Genomic DNA, 16,895 nt, shown 5'->3' on the forward strand with positions numbered 1-16,895 from the left:
TGGACACAGACAATAGGGGGGTGAGGGCATGAGTGGGGGGTTGGTGGGGGGACAATGTGGGGATAAGGACACATATGTAATACCTTAATCAATAAAGAAAAATAAAAGCAACTAAGAAATTAAAATTGAAAGGAGGAGAGATGCCAATAAAGAGGGCAGGATTCATAATGTTAATAGCTGACTGAGTAAGTGTTTTGGGGTCAGGACAGCATACAGATACTTGAGAGCCTGTACTTTATTATCAGATGTTCAGGGAACATTTTTTTAAAAAATTAAACAATGAAAATCTCAAATGTAAATACATAATATAAATAGTACCAAATATAGTAGTATAAACAAAATTATCTACTATAATGTAATAACATTAAAAATAAATAGCAAATGAAGGATCAAAACAAATATAGAACCTAAGAACACTGTATATCAAAACCTGTGGGAATGTGACCAAATGTGGTACTCAGGAAAAAATTCATACACTTAGTCATGCTGAAACCCAAATGAGAGTGAACCACTCTAAATTACTTCATCCTTAAACTCAGGTTTAATGCCTCCCCATCCCCCAAAGAAAGCTAAAGAAAGGAACTAATGAAGATAACAGATCAGCAGTTAATGAACTTTAAAACAGGTGAATTCATGAGCTAGTTCTTAGAAAATAAAACTATTCCTCCAGATAATCAAGAAAAAAAGAAAAAACCCCACTATAATCTGGAAGTCCAGGTTTTCTCGGATAGAGGAAATTCAAAGAATTACTTGTTTGAAAAATATATTTATTTGGGGGTAGTCCCTATGTTAGTACAAGATGTTCTGGTAAATATACTTAATGTGTTAAATATATTAAATTACATGTTTTGAAAATTTTCTTGTTTTTCAGTCTATTGTGCAAGTGGAGACATTAGGAGAATTTGGTGTGTTTTTCACTCTTTTTCTTGTTGGCTTAGAATTTTCCCCAGAAAAGCTGAGAAAGGTAAGGATTTATCAATCTGTGTTATTGCCCCCAATTTAACATAATATGGTTTTGGTTTATTTACTGTTAACATCTGTTCATGACTTGGCTATCATTTTGCTGACCTCTTTTCCCATGTGTCTCCTCAGTTCATCCTGTTATTCTTTCACCTTGTTTTCTTTGGCCTCATTTTTTTCTATTGAAAACTCCATTTGTCCATCTTCTGATTAGGATATCACACAGAACAGTTGCACTGCCCTAAAAATCCTCTGTACTCCCCACTAATATCTAGGAACTGAATATGTGACTTTGGGCAGTGTTCTTTGTGTCTTGTGAGCTGGACTCTGTAATGTCCCTTCAACTCTGACATGGATCCTCACTTACCAGTCCCCAAGTCCCCCGTGTGCTGTCCCTGAAACTTGACATGCACCAAGAATGCATCCTATCCCTTTCTAGGCCCCTGGGCTCGGATTGCAGAAGACTGATATCTTCTTAATCAACTACATTATTAATTAACACATTTCTTTTTATTTCTCAGATATAAGTAACTGGCAAAATGCTAGAGCACCTGAAGTGTCTAGTGTAGTCGTTCTCAGTTGATAGCGCTTCTGCTGTGTGGGTTGATTACCCAGGTGTTCCTGTAATGGTAGAAAATTACTGAATAGGGTTTTCTAAATAATAATTGTTGGAAGGGCCCTCTGAGGTCTTCGGTGAAATCTCTTAAAGGTCTGACTAGAAACTATTCAAAAACATGGAAATCTGAAAATGACTTCTTCCTTGTCGCTGAGGAAAGCTGTGGTCTTTCTGTTCTGCCCACTGGTACCATTGGTTGAGTCATTTATTAGTAAGTCATCATCCATTGCCTTACTTCATTCTTCTAGCTTCACTTAAACTGTTCTTTTAGCTTTATATCATAATTAGTGGCCTGGTGCACAAAATTCGTGCATGGGGAGGGGGTGTCCCGCAGCCTGGCCTGCACCCTCTCCAATCTGGGACCCCTCAGGGGATGTCCAACTGTCGGTTTAGGTCCACTGCCTGTGGGATCGGGCCTAAATCGGCGGTCGAACATCCCTCTCGCAATCTGGGACCACTGGCTCCTAACTTCTCACCTGCCTGCCTGCCTGATTGTCCCTAACTGCTCTGCCTGCTAGCCTTCTCGCCCCCAACTGCTCCCCTCCCCCCGCTGGCCTGATCCCCCCCAACTGCCCCCTCCTCCTGGCCTGATCGCCCCTAACCGCCTCTGCCTTGGCCCTGCCACCATGGCTTTGTCTGGAAGGATGTCCGGAAGGTCTCCTGGTCTAATTAGCATATTACCCCTTTTATTAGTATAGATAGTTCACCAGCTTTCATCTCTAAATAGATTATAAAATAATGGAGGCAAGAGTTGTATTTTCTTCTCCTTTATTTCTTATTTGTTCTCTCAACAAACATTTGTTGAGTGTGATGTTCCAGACCTTTGGTAGATTCTGAGTGTAAGGCATTGTATATAGTCAATATGATCCCTGTCCTTTGGCGAGTTGTGAACAGAAGTCCTAGGAAAAGAAAGAGGAAGAAGAACTGGAGAGGGCAGTTTAGGCTGATGTGTGCATCTGGGTGTGTGGTCCCGAAGCACAGGAAGCAGGGTCTTGGCTGGGAGAATTTTTGTCAGTGCTTCTTAGACTCTGATGTCCGAGGAGTGGCCTGGGGCTCCTGCTGACCTAGAGCTACAGATATGGGCAGCCTGAGGGCCTGCATTTCTGTGAGGGCAAGGTCCCACATTGGACAGGAAGTTTCTGAAAGATGCTCCCTCGGGTCTTTTCTTTCGTTCCCTCCTTACCTTGCTTCTCAGGCTAAATAGATCCCAATCCTCTAGACTAGTAGTTCTCAAGCTTTCTAATGCCGTGACCCTTTAATACAGTTCCTCATGTTGTGGTGACCCCCAACCATAAAATTATTTTCGTTGCTACTTCATAACTGTAATTTTGCTACTGTTAATGAATTGTAATGTAAATATCTGTATTTTCCAATGGTCTTAGGCTGAGAACCATCGGAAAACACAGATATTTACATTACAATTCATTAACAGTAGCAAAATTACAGTTATGAAGTAGCAACGAAAAATAATTTTATGGTTGGGGGTCACCACAACATGAGGAACTGTATTAAAGGGTCACGGCATTAGAAAGCTTGAGAATCACTGCTCTAGACCAAGGTGTAGCATGACACCTGACAATAAAGTCAAAGGTTCGCTCTGGGCCTCAGAAATTATTTCGTCTCACTTTTCTCTACAGAGAAAACTTTAGTGGAAACTAAAGAAGAGAGATCATTACCTATTCGAGGTGCACAGCCAGTTAGTGACAGGTTCAAGCCTGAACTCCAGATGTCCCGTGTGGGCAGGAATACTCTAACTGAGGGCTAACACTACTTACAGAAGGGGCTACCTAATACCTGTGAACCCTACAATCCAACATACTCAGCCTCCTTAGTTGCTGCAGCTGGCTGTGTGGGTCTGCTCTGGTCCTTCATTGCTCCTTAGCTGTAATATACAGGAAGAGGAAGAATGATTTGGAAGAGATTCGTTTTATGATAACATCACTGCCAAATATAAGAAGTCAAGAACATGAAATTTGAACTTTTGAGGAACAGCCATTGTGAGGGTAACTTGTGCCTTTCTGGAAGGAGAGAGTGGGGCCTGGGGGACCAGAATCACATGGCAGGAGATAGATTTGGGTCTGCTTGGAGGGCCGAGCACTCAATTGAGTGAGCACTCAGTTCAGTTACCTCTTTTGGTCTCCTCCAGTTGGGACTTTATGGAGTTGGGAGGCTCCTGTAATTGATTTCCTGAACAGGTGGACCAGCAGGCTCGCAGCCGGTCATGGCCGTGGTGAGGGCCAGCGTTGGCTTCTGCTTGTTTGGCCACAGCAGGAAATCAATACCAGCCTAGAAAGAGCCTCCCAGCCGCCCTGATTCCCAAAGAAAATGTCATTGGTTTTGCAAGAAGTATTGCTTTGACCACAAACCAGAGCAGGGGAAGGAAAAGCTCACACGCTCTAGGGCACCCAAAGGTGAGTAGATGCGTTGAGACACAGACGAGGTTGCCAGCTGGTGGGGCCTCAGCGTTTGCCTTTGACTTCACTGTTCCAGAGCTGTGCTGAGCCATGCCTCTCCTGCCCCGTTCTTCTGGGCCTCCACGAGCTCTTTGAGCAGAGGGCCTGGATGAGGGAATCAGTTTTAATTGGGAGGGTGCTGTGAGGAGAACAAAACAAGTCCTTTAACGTAGCCTAGGATGAGTTTCGGGTTAATTTCTTTTGTTAATATGTAATCACATTTGTATAAATATCAGAGAGTTTTTATTATGTTGTCTCTTCAACTAGATTGAAAACGCCAGAGGGTTAGAATCAAACCTGATTTCTTTCACATTTTCTATCATGTTTAGTGCAGTGCTAAGTGCATACCGAGGTGTCTAATCAATTTGTGTTTGATTATTAAGCCATGCTGCCTGGGTTTATGTCCTCACATTGTCTTCCATGGGACCCGGTCAAATGACCTAATAACCTCTGTGGTCTGGTGTTTTCACCTAGAAATGGGGGAGACAATGATATCTACCTCTGAGATGTGTCCTGAGGGTTAAATTATATGCACACAAATATGTATATACACAGAGACATGTTTGTTTAGTTCCTATAACAATTCCTAGACCTGGGGAAGCCTTAAGTTAGTGTTTACTGTCTCTCTTGTGTTAACATTACGATGTTGGATTTGTGCTGATGTATCTACTGCAGAATTTCAGGCCTGCCCCTTTACTGGACAGTATGTATGCACGTGCTCAGCATAATGCTAGTCAAGAGATGGTCTGTCGTCACTAAAATGTATAAATAAATGTGTTCTTTTTAAGGTGTGGAAGATATCCTTACAAGGACCATGTTATATGACACTATTAATGATTGCATTTGGCTTATTATGGGGACACCTTTTACAGATCAGACCCACTCAGAGCGTTTTCATTTCTACTTGTTTGTCCTTATCAAGCACACCCTTAGTGTCCAGATTCCTCGTGGGCAGTGCCCGGGGTGAAAAAGAAGGTAGGTGATGACCTCTTCTAAATATGTGTTGAAGCAGTACATATTTAATTGACTTGAATCCACTCCGAAGGCCTGTTAGAAAAAAATTGCAACTCGTACTCCCTCCTTGGGGCTTTCCTAATACTTATGGACATTCCCTTAGGAATTATTGTCCCTGTAATCTCAGCTTCTCCAAACCTCCATTTGATTAAGAAAAATGTCTTTTTATATGCTCACAAATTGAGAATAGTTTGAGGAGCATTTTAAGAGAAGGGAATCTACATTGCAAACTGTACTGTGGAATTGGTGGGTTAAAGAGATTAGTGTGCTGCACCCAACCTGAAATTACCCAGCTCCAGAATTCTAATTCACTGTGCTTATTGACTACACTACGGCCGACTGGTGGTGTTACATGCAACCTAAAAAACAATGTGATTGATGTATGTTGCTTTGATTCTGGCAAGTGTTGGGAATTGATGTACGTTTGACACCTTCTTCTATAAAATATATGAGGTACTTTGGTAATTAAAGGTACTTTCACCTCTTCTACTTTGGTGTTAGTGTCATCTGTGTGTATGAAACGCTCGCATCTCTAAATCGTTGTGTATAGTGAAGTCAGACTTGATAGGACGCTTAGGAATGAATGTTCTGAGGTGCGGCTCGATGGCAGTTTAACTGTCTTTCGTGCAGTTAAGCTTTGACAGCTTTGACACTTTCTACATCATGTTTATTCATTATGGTAACTTTCACTGTTTTGCTCTTATTTTGTAAAAGTCAGTAAAAAATAGGGTTCAGATGTCATAGTACCTTCACACTGATACTCACCCTGCAGCAACGCAGAGATGAAAGGGAAAACGTGAAGAGAGAACAGAGCAGTTTGCCTGAACTCTGCAGTAAAACCGACCTGGCCGTGAGCAGAGCTGGCCAAGGGCCTGGGGCTCCGCGAGTCACAGGGGGCCTCAAGGACCACACTCACTCTTTTTTCTTTTTTTAATATGTTTTTATTGATTTCAGAGAGAGGAAAGGAGATGGAGAAAGAGATAGAAACATTGATGAGAGAGAAACAGTGATAGGCTACCTCAGGCATGTCCCCTACTGGGAATCAAGTCCACAGCAACTGGGGCATGTGCCCTGACCGGGAATCAAACCGGTGACCTCCTGCTGGGATAATGCTCAACCAACTGAGCCACACTGGCCAGGCCACACTCACTTGTGACATCAGGGGCTTCCCACTGATGTCACAAGTGAGTGTGAGGCTGGAAAAAACTATCTGGTCTCTTCTGCCGATATGTGGGCCATGGGTGCAGCCTTCCTGCTAGCAATTAGACTAGCTGTCAGCACCTTTGTGGTTTCATTTATTTCCAGTGTCCCTGTGGCTTGGTGCTTAGGACCTTCCCTCACAAGACCAAGTGATAGAGGGAGGTGAAGGGGTACACCAGTAATGAAGTAGGAAAAAAAGAGGAACTCCTATTATAACCTATCCTATCTAATAAAGAGGGGATATGCTAATTGACCACCACTCCATCACAAAGATGGCTGCACTCACAGCTGAGGCCAACTTCCCTTAAGGAGCCTTAACGAGCAATTAGCAGGGACCTGAGGCTACGCCCTCCCCCGCCTCCATGGGGCTTGACAGGGGACCTCAGGCCATGCCCCCCACCCAGCAGGGCTTGACAGGGGATCTCAGACTGTGCTCCCTGCCCTGGCGTCAGGTTGGGGGACCTCAGGCCAAGCCTCCTGCCTTGGCACCAGGCCAGGGGACCTCAGGCCATGCCCCCCACCTGGCAGGGCTTGGCAGGGACCTCAGACCTCGCCCCCTGCCCCGGTGACAGGCGCGGGACCTCAGGCTGCAACCCCCGCCCCAGCGCCAGGCCAGGGGACCTGAGACCACGCCCCCCGCCTGGCGGGGCTTGACAGGGGACCTCAGGCTGCGCCCCCCACCCAGCGGGGCTTGACAGGGGACCTGAGGCTGCGCCCCCCCCGCCTGGCAGGGCTTGACGGGAGACCTCAGGCCATGCCCCCCACCTGGCGGGGCTTGACGGGGGACCACAAGGCACACACCCCCCACCCCATCTGGGGGACCTCAGGCCACGGCCCCATCCTGGCACTGGGCCAGGGCACCTGAGGCTACGCCCCCTGCCCGGCGGGGTTTGACAAGGGTGGGACGACAAGGGTGGGACTGGCCGGGTCTGGATCTAGCCCAATGGCGGGGGGGAGGGTGCAGCCGGGTCTGGGTCTCATGCAATTTTGAAGCACATGTGGGTGGGCGGGGACTTGACTCTGGGTCCCGTGGTGTGCCCCAGACTCTGACAGGAGGAAGGTTTTCATATACATTTTACTAATTTTCTTTTATCTCTGACTTTTCTATTATAGATAAAGGGCAAATAGGAATATTAAATTATTTCCTCTAATTAATCCCCTTTTAATGTGCACGAATTTCGTGCACTGGGCCACTAGTCCTATAAAATAAAAGGCTAATATGCAAATCGACCGAACTGTGGAACCACAGGTCGCTGTGATGTGCACTGACCACCAGGGGGCACACGCTTGACACAGGAGCTGCCCCCTGGTGGTCAGTGTGCTCCCACAGGGGGAGCACCGCTCAGCCAAAAGCCCTGAGCCAGGCTCACGACTGTGGAGCGCAGCAGCAGTGGCAGGATCCCCCCTCCCCCACCCAAGTGCATGAATTTCATGCACCAGGCCTCTAGTATACTATAATACCAGTACCTATGAAGACATCAGTGGCTAGAAAAGATGACTAACAAACTCAATTATCAGAATATGAATTCTGTTTATTTGTGGGAAAATCTAATAAACTCTTTAAAACAATCATGTTTGAAACACTCAAACATAAATGAAAAAAAACACCATTTTTTTTAAAGAAATAAAAAGTTCCAAAGCCAAGAGCTATTGGTTGAAAATGGAGACATTTTGAGGCCTATGTGAAGTATTGCGTTCCCCAAAGCTGCATCATTTTCTCTCCAGAGAAATTGTGTAGTCCCTTCAGCCAGTGCTGGTTACTGCTTTCCTATTCTGTCCATATGAATCAGTATTTCTATACCAAATCTGCTTTAGTCACAAAGGGAAGGGATCTTCAGTGTGGTGGTGATGGTGAGTTTGAAGGAAAGTGACCCGTGCCACTAGGCTCTGCTCAGCAGATGTGACCAGAAAGGGATGGGGCCAGGTCTCTCTTGAATAGCTTAGGGAAGAAATAAAGATCGATGATGGAGACTGCTGCTGCATGTGTTTCTGGGACACAGTGAAATTGGTATGATTATCCAGGCCTATCATATTGTTTGCCATGCCATCTCGTCATAATGTCATTTTTCTGTAATTTTATAATTAACCAGTAACATGGAAATATTTGGGAGATTTTCTTTACAAAATTTTTTAATCTTTAAAATGTTACAGTGTTTGCTCTCAAAGAAATTTTAAAGTTTGTATTCTCATTTAAAGGATCAAAATTATTTAATTATTTTGGAAATATGCATGATGACTTTATTTTGACTTGGGACAATTTAAAATACTGGAAAGATTTGCTTTTCATATTTTGTTTTCTTAAGCAGGTGACCTTGACTATAGTGCTGTGTTGCTTGGAATGCTGGTGATGCAGGATGTACAGCTGGGGTTATTCATAGCGGTCATGCCAACTCTTATCCAAGCAGGAGCCAGTACATACTCTAGGTACATTTTTATATTATTTTATTTCATGGTTTTTCTGGTTTCATATCATTTGTTTGTAAAAATACTATTTGATACCTTTTTCCAAAGATATGTTCAGAGCTTGTATAGCATTGTATAGGCTCGGGAGTAACTAGACTCAAACTCTAGCTCTGTGGACATTGGTTGGGCAAGTTATTTAACCTCACTCTTCCTCAGGTTTCTCATCTATAAAGTGGGGATAATATCAGTACTTACTTCATGGAATAGTTAGGATTAAAAGAGTTAAGATATAAATGCCTAGGACATAGTAGTGTGTGTGTGTGTGTGTGTGTGTGTGTGTGTGTGCCCACACTATCATTAGTGATTGTCATTGTCATCTTCATTACCATTTTCCCTGATCCTTCTTCCTAGTCTTCTATAAAATAATACCAGAACCCAAACTGTACTTGCTTAGGTTCATATTGGTGGGAAAAGCCAAATGAGAAAAATAAATTTACTCAAAAAGTTGTAGGTTGGGTTGCATATATAATATATTATAAAAATACCCACCAGAAAGTAAATACACTTGTAAAATATAGGGTGCCCTGTACAATTTAAAGGTACATTGCATGTGGGTTAGGATTATAAACTTGAATTTGTTTAAGCAAATATACTATATGCATGTAAATATTGTGCTTTAAATATTTCCAGAGGATACATTTTTTTTTTTAACCTCTTACAGTAATGATACTTTTGGTCAAAAATTAGTAGACTTTGAAATTTCTTTTGGAACCACTTTAAAATGCTAAAATCTTTCTCATTTTACTTTATTTCTTCTGTACTAATCTGTATGACTTCATCTAAACCCAATCACTTCCCAAAGGCCCACCTCCAAGTACTGTCACATTGGGGTTCAACATATGAATTTGGAGGGACACAAATATTAAGTCCATAACACTTTTTGGGTTTATCATATTGGGTGTTCGCTAAGCTGCTTGCATCTGTAGATTTATGTCTCTTGCCTAATTTAGGAATTTCAGCCATTATTTCTTCATGTAATTTTTTAGTTCCATTTGCTTTCTCCTTCTGGGACTCCAGTGATTTGTTTGTTTGTTTTTGTCCCACAGTCCTCTGAGACTTTTCCTTTTTTCCCCAGTTTATTTTCTTTCTGTTCCAACTGAGTAAAGTCTTTTGATCTGCCCTCAAGTTCACTGATTCTGTCCTCTGTCATCTCCACTCTACTATTTAGCTTATCTAACATTTGGCTCTTCTTTTTATAACTTCTATTTCTTTTCTGAGATTTTCTTTTTTTTTTTTTTCCAAGAGAATTTTTGAGTGCTGTTGAGTTAATTTTATGATAGCTGCTTTAAACTCTTTGTCAGATATTTCTAACAATGATTCATCTCTATGTTGGAATCTTTTTATTATCTTTTCTCATTCAAGTTGTGTGTTTTTTTTGTTGTGGTGGTGGTGATAAATGATTTTCAGTTGTATCCTGGACATTTAGTATGAGTATCTAGGTCCTATTCATCATACTTTTTAAAACAAGCAGTCCTCCATTGAGGTGTGATGTGACATTGTATATGTGCATGTTCATCGCCCTGCTAGGTTCCACCCAAGTGAAGCCCTGACTGACAAACCTACCTCATTGCACATGGGTTGGGTAGAAGTATTTTGTATTTTTTAGTATTTACCTTTGCCAGATATTATAATAAGTTTCAGCAATCCCGGAATGATTAAGATCTCTTCTATGCTCTCAGATAACTCAGCTATGTTAAAAATGAATGCCTTTTTAACTGAGATTTCCAGAGGTCAGGGCTCATGTCCTGGAGCAAGACCTCCCTAGAGTTCTAGCTCAGCCATTTGCCAGCTTTGACAACTTAGCAAACCTCTCTGGGCTTCAGCTTTTCTCACCTATAAAATGGGGACAATATGGAAATAGGACCTGTCTCATGCACTATATGAGGGCTACAGGAGAGAATCCCATAAAGCAGTTAGACCAGTCGCTGGTATATGTAACTATTAAAGGTCGTGTATTGAGGTCATTTTCCCTTGAAGACATTATGCTAAGGGAAAGAAGCCAGTCACAAAAGGCCATATATTGTATGATTTCAATTTTATGAAACATCCAGAATAGTTAAATCCATAGGGACAGAAAGGAGATCAGGTGTTGTCAAGCGCAGAGGAAGAAGGAATGGGGAGTGAGTGGGAGTGGATACAGGGTTTCTTTTTGAGGTGGAAATATATTCTAAAATTGATTGTGGTGGTGGTTGCACAACTTTGTGAATATACTAGAAAACCATTGAATTGTACACTTTAAATGGGTAAATTGTATGGAATGAGAATTATATCTCAAAACTATTAAAATAATATGCAATATTATCTGAACTACATAAAGAAAAATGCATGGAGAGACCATAAATATATGTATATATGAATAACAAGTATATAATAAGGTATTAATGAGTAGAGTAATAGATTATGGTACTTTTATTATCTATTATACATACATTTCTATATAATTTGGGAAAAACCTCTTTTCCAATTTTGATAACCAGAGAAAATTTATAGTAAAAAATTTAAATAAAATCAGTTTTAATAATAATATAAACTTTGCCTCTTTAGGAGGCTTTATTCAGAATTAATCTTTTCTTAATCCTTATCCAAGGAAATGTTCATTGATTTTTAGAGAGGAGGGGGGGAGAGAGAGAGAGAAAAAACATCAATGTGAGAGAGGAACATTGATCAATTGCCTCTTATATACGCCCGACCAATATTGAACCTGAAATCTAGGTCTGTGCCCTGTCTGGGAATTGAACATGCTACCTTTTGTGTATGGGACGATACTCCAAGCAACTGAGCCACCCAGCCAAGCTAGAATTAATCTTGATCTTTCCTAAAGGAAAGAATTAACTTCTTTACCCCAAATATTTCATGGGTAATGAGCAGAGCACAGAGCCTATGATAAAGAATACTTTTTAAAAATAAAGTGATTTGAATTATTAGAATTAAAATCTTGCAAAACCATGGAAGTTCTAGAAGAAAGTATGGATGAATTTATAATATTGAAGATGGGAGGGCCTTTCTGCTTCAAGCAGAACACAAATTCTAGAAGCCATAAAGAACAAGAAAAGTGATAAGTATTACTGCATTAAAGTTGTTTAAGTACACACATATACATGTAAACAACCACACACATACACATATGTGCACACATACACACACATATGTACATGTACTCGTTTGATAAGCAGGCCAAAGACAAATGGAAAAAATATGTTTGTACACATATTGAAGACAGGGGGTTAAGTTTCGTATTTCATCAAAATCTCCTGCAAATTAATAAATTTTTGAATAACCCAATTTGAAAAATAGGTGAGTAATGTAAACAGCTAATGTAGAAATGAGTAAATGGAAGATGCTCCCTTCATACAATGGGAAAGGAATGGCTCTTTTACCTGTCATATTGCAAATCTTTAGAAGTGGGATGATGCCCAGGATTGCAAAATGGCACTCTGGGGTCTTGGTTGGGGGTGGAAATTGGAGCAGTCTTCCCGGCAGCCCATTTAGCAGTGTCTGTCAAGTATAGACTGTTGCACATGAGTATGCTCCCAGAAGCTCATCATTCAGCACATCAAGAACCTAGAACAGCCCAGGTGTCTGGCTGAGAAAATGATGACATAGACACATGATGGAATGCTGACTCAGCTGTTGAAATGAGTGAGGCTTGTGCTAGCATAGAAACTTTGCCAAAACCTGATAAACAGAGAAATGGAGATGCAGAATAGTACCTTTCTGAGCTGTTTGGCTATTTTATCCACACCATCATGCACCTAATAGACAGTTTGGAGGTAGATCTGGATGCAGGCCCTGGACATGGTGATTGCAGAGCCTCTGCAGCAACTAGGAGCACAAGCCCTGGCGCCAGACACCTGGCACGTGACCTGGAGTGATGGCTTGGCCTTTGCCTCCACTTTCTTGTCAGTAAGATGGGGATGGTGACAATGCTTGTCTGGCTGTGGCTGCAATCTCTTAAGTGGCTGCAATCTCTTTATCAGCTAAATAAACTGGACTGAGACTAGAACACTTGTAACATGCCGTGCACAGGGGAGGATGGCCGCTCTTAGGGAGTTGCCATGATGTCTGGGGAAGATATTGAATGAATGATGAGTAAGTGAATGGTCAACAAGAAAATGCCTAGTATAGGTAAGTGCTATGCAAAGAATTATAATGGGGTGATGAGTCCGCAAACAACGGGATGACCACTTCAGATTGGCAAGGCATCTGAGCAGTTGACTTTGAGGCTGAACTCTGAAGGACACAGCTGAGCCAGTCAGCGAGGAGAACCTGGGGTGGGGTGCACTGGCCCCACAGCTGGGGAGAGTATGGCCTGTCAAGAAGCAAAGGCCGGCCCTGGCTGGTTGCTCAGTGGATAGAGTGTCGGCCTGCGGACTGAAGGGTCCCAGGTTTGATTCTGGTCAAGGGCACATGCCCAGGTTGCGGGCTGGATCCCCAGTGGGGGGCGTGCAGGAGGCAGCCAATCAATGATTCTCTCTCATCATTGATGTTTCTATCTCTCTCTCCCTCTCCTTTTTTCTCTGAAATCAATAAGATAATAATAATGACTTCCCAAGATCAGGCGCGTTCAGGGTGGTATGGCCGTAGACACGGGAGCTAATAATAATGACTTCCCAAAAAAAGGTCATACCACATGTGACGTCTTGATAAACTAACAATTGGTGCAATAACTTTGGCTATACAGACATTGAAAAAAAAAAAAAAGAAGAAGCAAAGGCCGGTGTAAGCTACTTTGCAGCTGAGGGAGAGTGGAAGGTGCCGCTGGGTGAAGGAGTCTGGGCTCATCTGAATGTCACAGGAGCTTTGGACATCTGATTGATGTTCCCAGCATGCTGTTTAGGCCTCTGGAGCATGAACGAGATATGTTAGGAGGGTATCATCACAGTTTTGCAGGAATATTATCACTGATGTAATGTGGAAGACTGGTCAGGAATTTGAGGTAGACTCAGCCTACTTTATTCTGTCACAGTGAGCACATTTCTATTCCTGCCCGGGCTGCAGACCCTGACTTCTCACACTGGCTCCCCCACTTTAAAGACGAGGAGTCATTCACAGTGACTTTGCTTCTTTGCTGCAATCCCAGCTCTGTTCTGATTCCCCTAAGTAATCATGTGCAACTTGAGATTTGTGTCCCGAGCTGCTATTTTAAGCCTGACTGCTGTAATGAATTCTCTCATAGTACAGTAGTCCCTGCTTATCTGTGGGATACGTTTCAAGACCCTCAGTGGATACCAGAAAACACAGATAGTGATGAACCCTATGTATGCTATATTTTTTTCCTATGCATACATATCTTTTTACTTAAAGGAAGTACTTTACAGCTTCTGTTTGGCATATCTGAATTGCCAGCATCACTACTCTTGCGCTTTGGGATCATGATTAAGTAAAATAAGGGTTATTTGAACACAAGGGCTCTAATACTCCAACTGTTGATCTGGTCACCAAGATAGCTACTAAGAGACTAACAGGCAAGTAATGTATACAGCGTGGAGACACTGGACAAAGATGATTCACATACCATGCGGGACAGAGCAGGACGGTGAGGGATTTCATTATGCTACTCAGAACAGTGCACATAAAACTTATGAATTGTGCTGTTGTTGTTTTTGGAATTTTCCATGTAATATTTTCAGGCCATGGTTGACAGTGGATAACTGAAACCAATAAAGCAAAACCACAAATAAGGGGGGAACTACCAAAATAAGATTTGTATTCTTCCATTGAGACCTTCTAAACCGGAACTTTGGACTGAATGGTTTCCTAAATATGGTGGAGAGCCAAGTTTAAGAAAATATGTAGCCCTAGCTCGGTTGGCTATCGTCCTGATATGCCAAGATGTTGGGTTCCATCCCTGGTCAGGGCACATACAAGAATCATCCAATGGAATGCATAAATAACTGGAACAACAAATTGATGTTTCTCTCTTTTTCTTTCTATCTCTCTTCCCCTCTCTGAAATCAATAAATAAAAATAAAATATTAAAAAACCAAAATATGTATATTATTGTAAATGCTAGAAATTCAAGGTGTCCCAACACATATATATATACACGTTGACAGCTGATAACTCAGTGAATGTTTCTTTTCAGCCAGACTAAGCTGAAAAACAAAGGAAATTCATCTTAAAATGCTACTGGAAGTTTAAAAATGCAGTTGAAGTACAAACACTGCCTTTATAATTATTCAGAGTGTGTATGCATTTTTTTGGGACACAGGCTGTCTCCCCCCCTCCCAAAAAAAAAGTATACATACTAACAGCTGATAACTCAATTTTCACTCCCTTTCAGGTCTAACTGATTTGAAATAATGAATAAAGCCAGACTAAGCTTTGAACAAAGAAAATTTATCCACTAGACATTTTTATGGGGATACATAAAAGAAAGTTTATGGTAAAAAAAAAATGGCAACAGTTGATGAATTGAGGGCACACAAATACCAAACATATTTATTCTTAATGTTTGTGGCTCCATTGCTTCACGTTATCAGCAGTGCCTGAAACAGAAACAGTCATCAGTTTGAAAACAGGTGTTGACAAAAAAAATTATTCACTTCTGTAGATCACATTAAATTTTGAAAATGAACTGTTTGTTAATACTAACTTTATAACCATTCAAAGTGTGCAGACATTTTTGGGGACATCCTATATATAGTAGTGCCATTTTTGGGAGCTTAGTACAGAATCCTTTTCTTTATGACTAAGTAATAGACATAAAATTCAGAATTCTGACTTGGGATAAGAGAATATTTTGCTGAAAGTCACTGGAATTCTTTAGTTACACTTCTAATGTGAGCCTGCAGTGTAATATTACAGGGTGACTATCGCCTTATAAAGAATGTCAAATGGGGGTTATTTTCTGAGAAGAAATTTTATTACTATCACTGAGATATACAAGCTGTCAGTTAAGGATCGTTACATCCTATAAAACGCATTTGCTTCAAAGAATTGATTGCAAAGTAATCGAGCTTCTTTATTGATTCAAATAAAAATTTCTGCGATTAATATGATTGATAGTTTTTATCTTAATATTTAGAAATAAAAATGTATGTGATTTGGGTCCTTTATTTTACAACATGTTAGAAAATAGTGGAAGATCGTTTTACTGGGTTCTAGAGAAATATATTTAGAGGTGAAATAACATGTCTCTTTTTTTTCCTTTCCTAGCATTGTCATGGAAATACTACGAATACTGGTTTTGATTGGTCAGATTCTTTTTTCGCTGGCTGCTGTTTTTCTGTTATGTCTTGTTATAAAGACTTACCTTATAGGACCGTATTATCGAAAGCTACATATGGAAAGTAAAGGGAACAAAGAAATCCTTATCTTAGGAATCTCGGCTTTCATCTTTTTAATGTTAACGGTAATTCTCATAATATTTGTTATTTATGTAATTTGATTTATATAACCTGTTCATTGAACGCTTGTGATCAGTTTCTTGCCTTTTTATTTTAATAATAGTTAAAATATTTAAACACTCATTAGTATTTCTTTTATTTTATGCACAGTTATCATGCTACACATCAATATTAATATGAGTTAAACCTATTTAACTGTTTTAACTCATACTCTTAAGCATTTTGCTAAAAAAGTATTTGTGGAGTGCTGCATTAAAAAACAAATCTAACCCTAGCCTGGTGGCTCAGTTAGTTGGAGCATCATCCTGTACGCCAAAAACACACACACAAATCTGGCCCTGGTTGGTGTGTTAGAGCACCAGCCCGTGCCCCATAGGGTGCGTGCAGGAAGCAACCAATCTCTCTCTCTCTTTCTCCGTCCCTTCCACTCTCTCAAAAAAATCAATATAAACAGTATCTTCAAGTGAGGAATAACAAAAAGCAAACCTGTGAGAATGAAAAGCCACCAGTGTCAAATATCTTACTCTGTCTTAAACTATTTTTTTAGGGTTTCTTTTTTTTTATTTTAATTTCTTTATTGATTAATGTGTTACATATATGTCCTTATTCCCCCACTACCCCTCCTATCCCCCCTACTCATGCCCTTTTAAACAGCTTTGTATCTGACAAAAGATTAATTTAAAAACAAATTTTAGTTCTGTTCCATAATGACAAGGTAGTCAACAGAACTTCTTTTACCATAAATGTGAAAGGTTAAAAATAAAAGGTTTGTGCCCTGGCTGGTTTGGCTCAGTGGATAGAACGTCGGCCTGTGGACTGAAGGGTCCCGGGTTTGATTCC

General features: G+C 41.0%; 1 protein-coding gene across 6 annotated transcripts in view; it reads left to right on the forward strand.

Annotated features, from left to right (window-relative positions):
• TMCO3 (transmembrane and coiled-coil domains 3) overlaps window positions 1–16,895 on the forward strand; it is a 64,935-nt gene that overhangs the window by 15,371 nt on the left and 32,669 nt on the right. For 5 of the 6 annotated variants that reach the window (XM_054719985.1, XM_054719984.1, XM_028148773.2 and 2 more), the window contains 4 exons: window positions 872–964; window positions 4,818–5,004; window positions 8,547–8,667; window positions 15,865–16,060. In XM_054719985.1, the coding sequence (XP_054575960.1) occupies window positions 872–964; window positions 4,818–5,004; window positions 8,547–8,667; window positions 15,865–16,060 (597 nt within the window). The remainder of the gene's footprint in view (window positions 1–871; window positions 965–4,817; window positions 5,005–8,546; window positions 8,668–15,864; window positions 16,061–16,895) is intronic. The other variant, XM_054719983.1, reaches the window with a different exon arrangement.

Source organism: Eptesicus fuscus, chromosome 8 (genome assembly GCF_027574615.1).
Source record: "Eptesicus fuscus isolate TK198812 chromosome 8, DD_ASM_mEF_20220401, whole genome shotgun sequence".
NCBI lineage: Eukaryota > Metazoa > Chordata > Mammalia > Chiroptera > Vespertilionidae > Eptesicus > Eptesicus fuscus.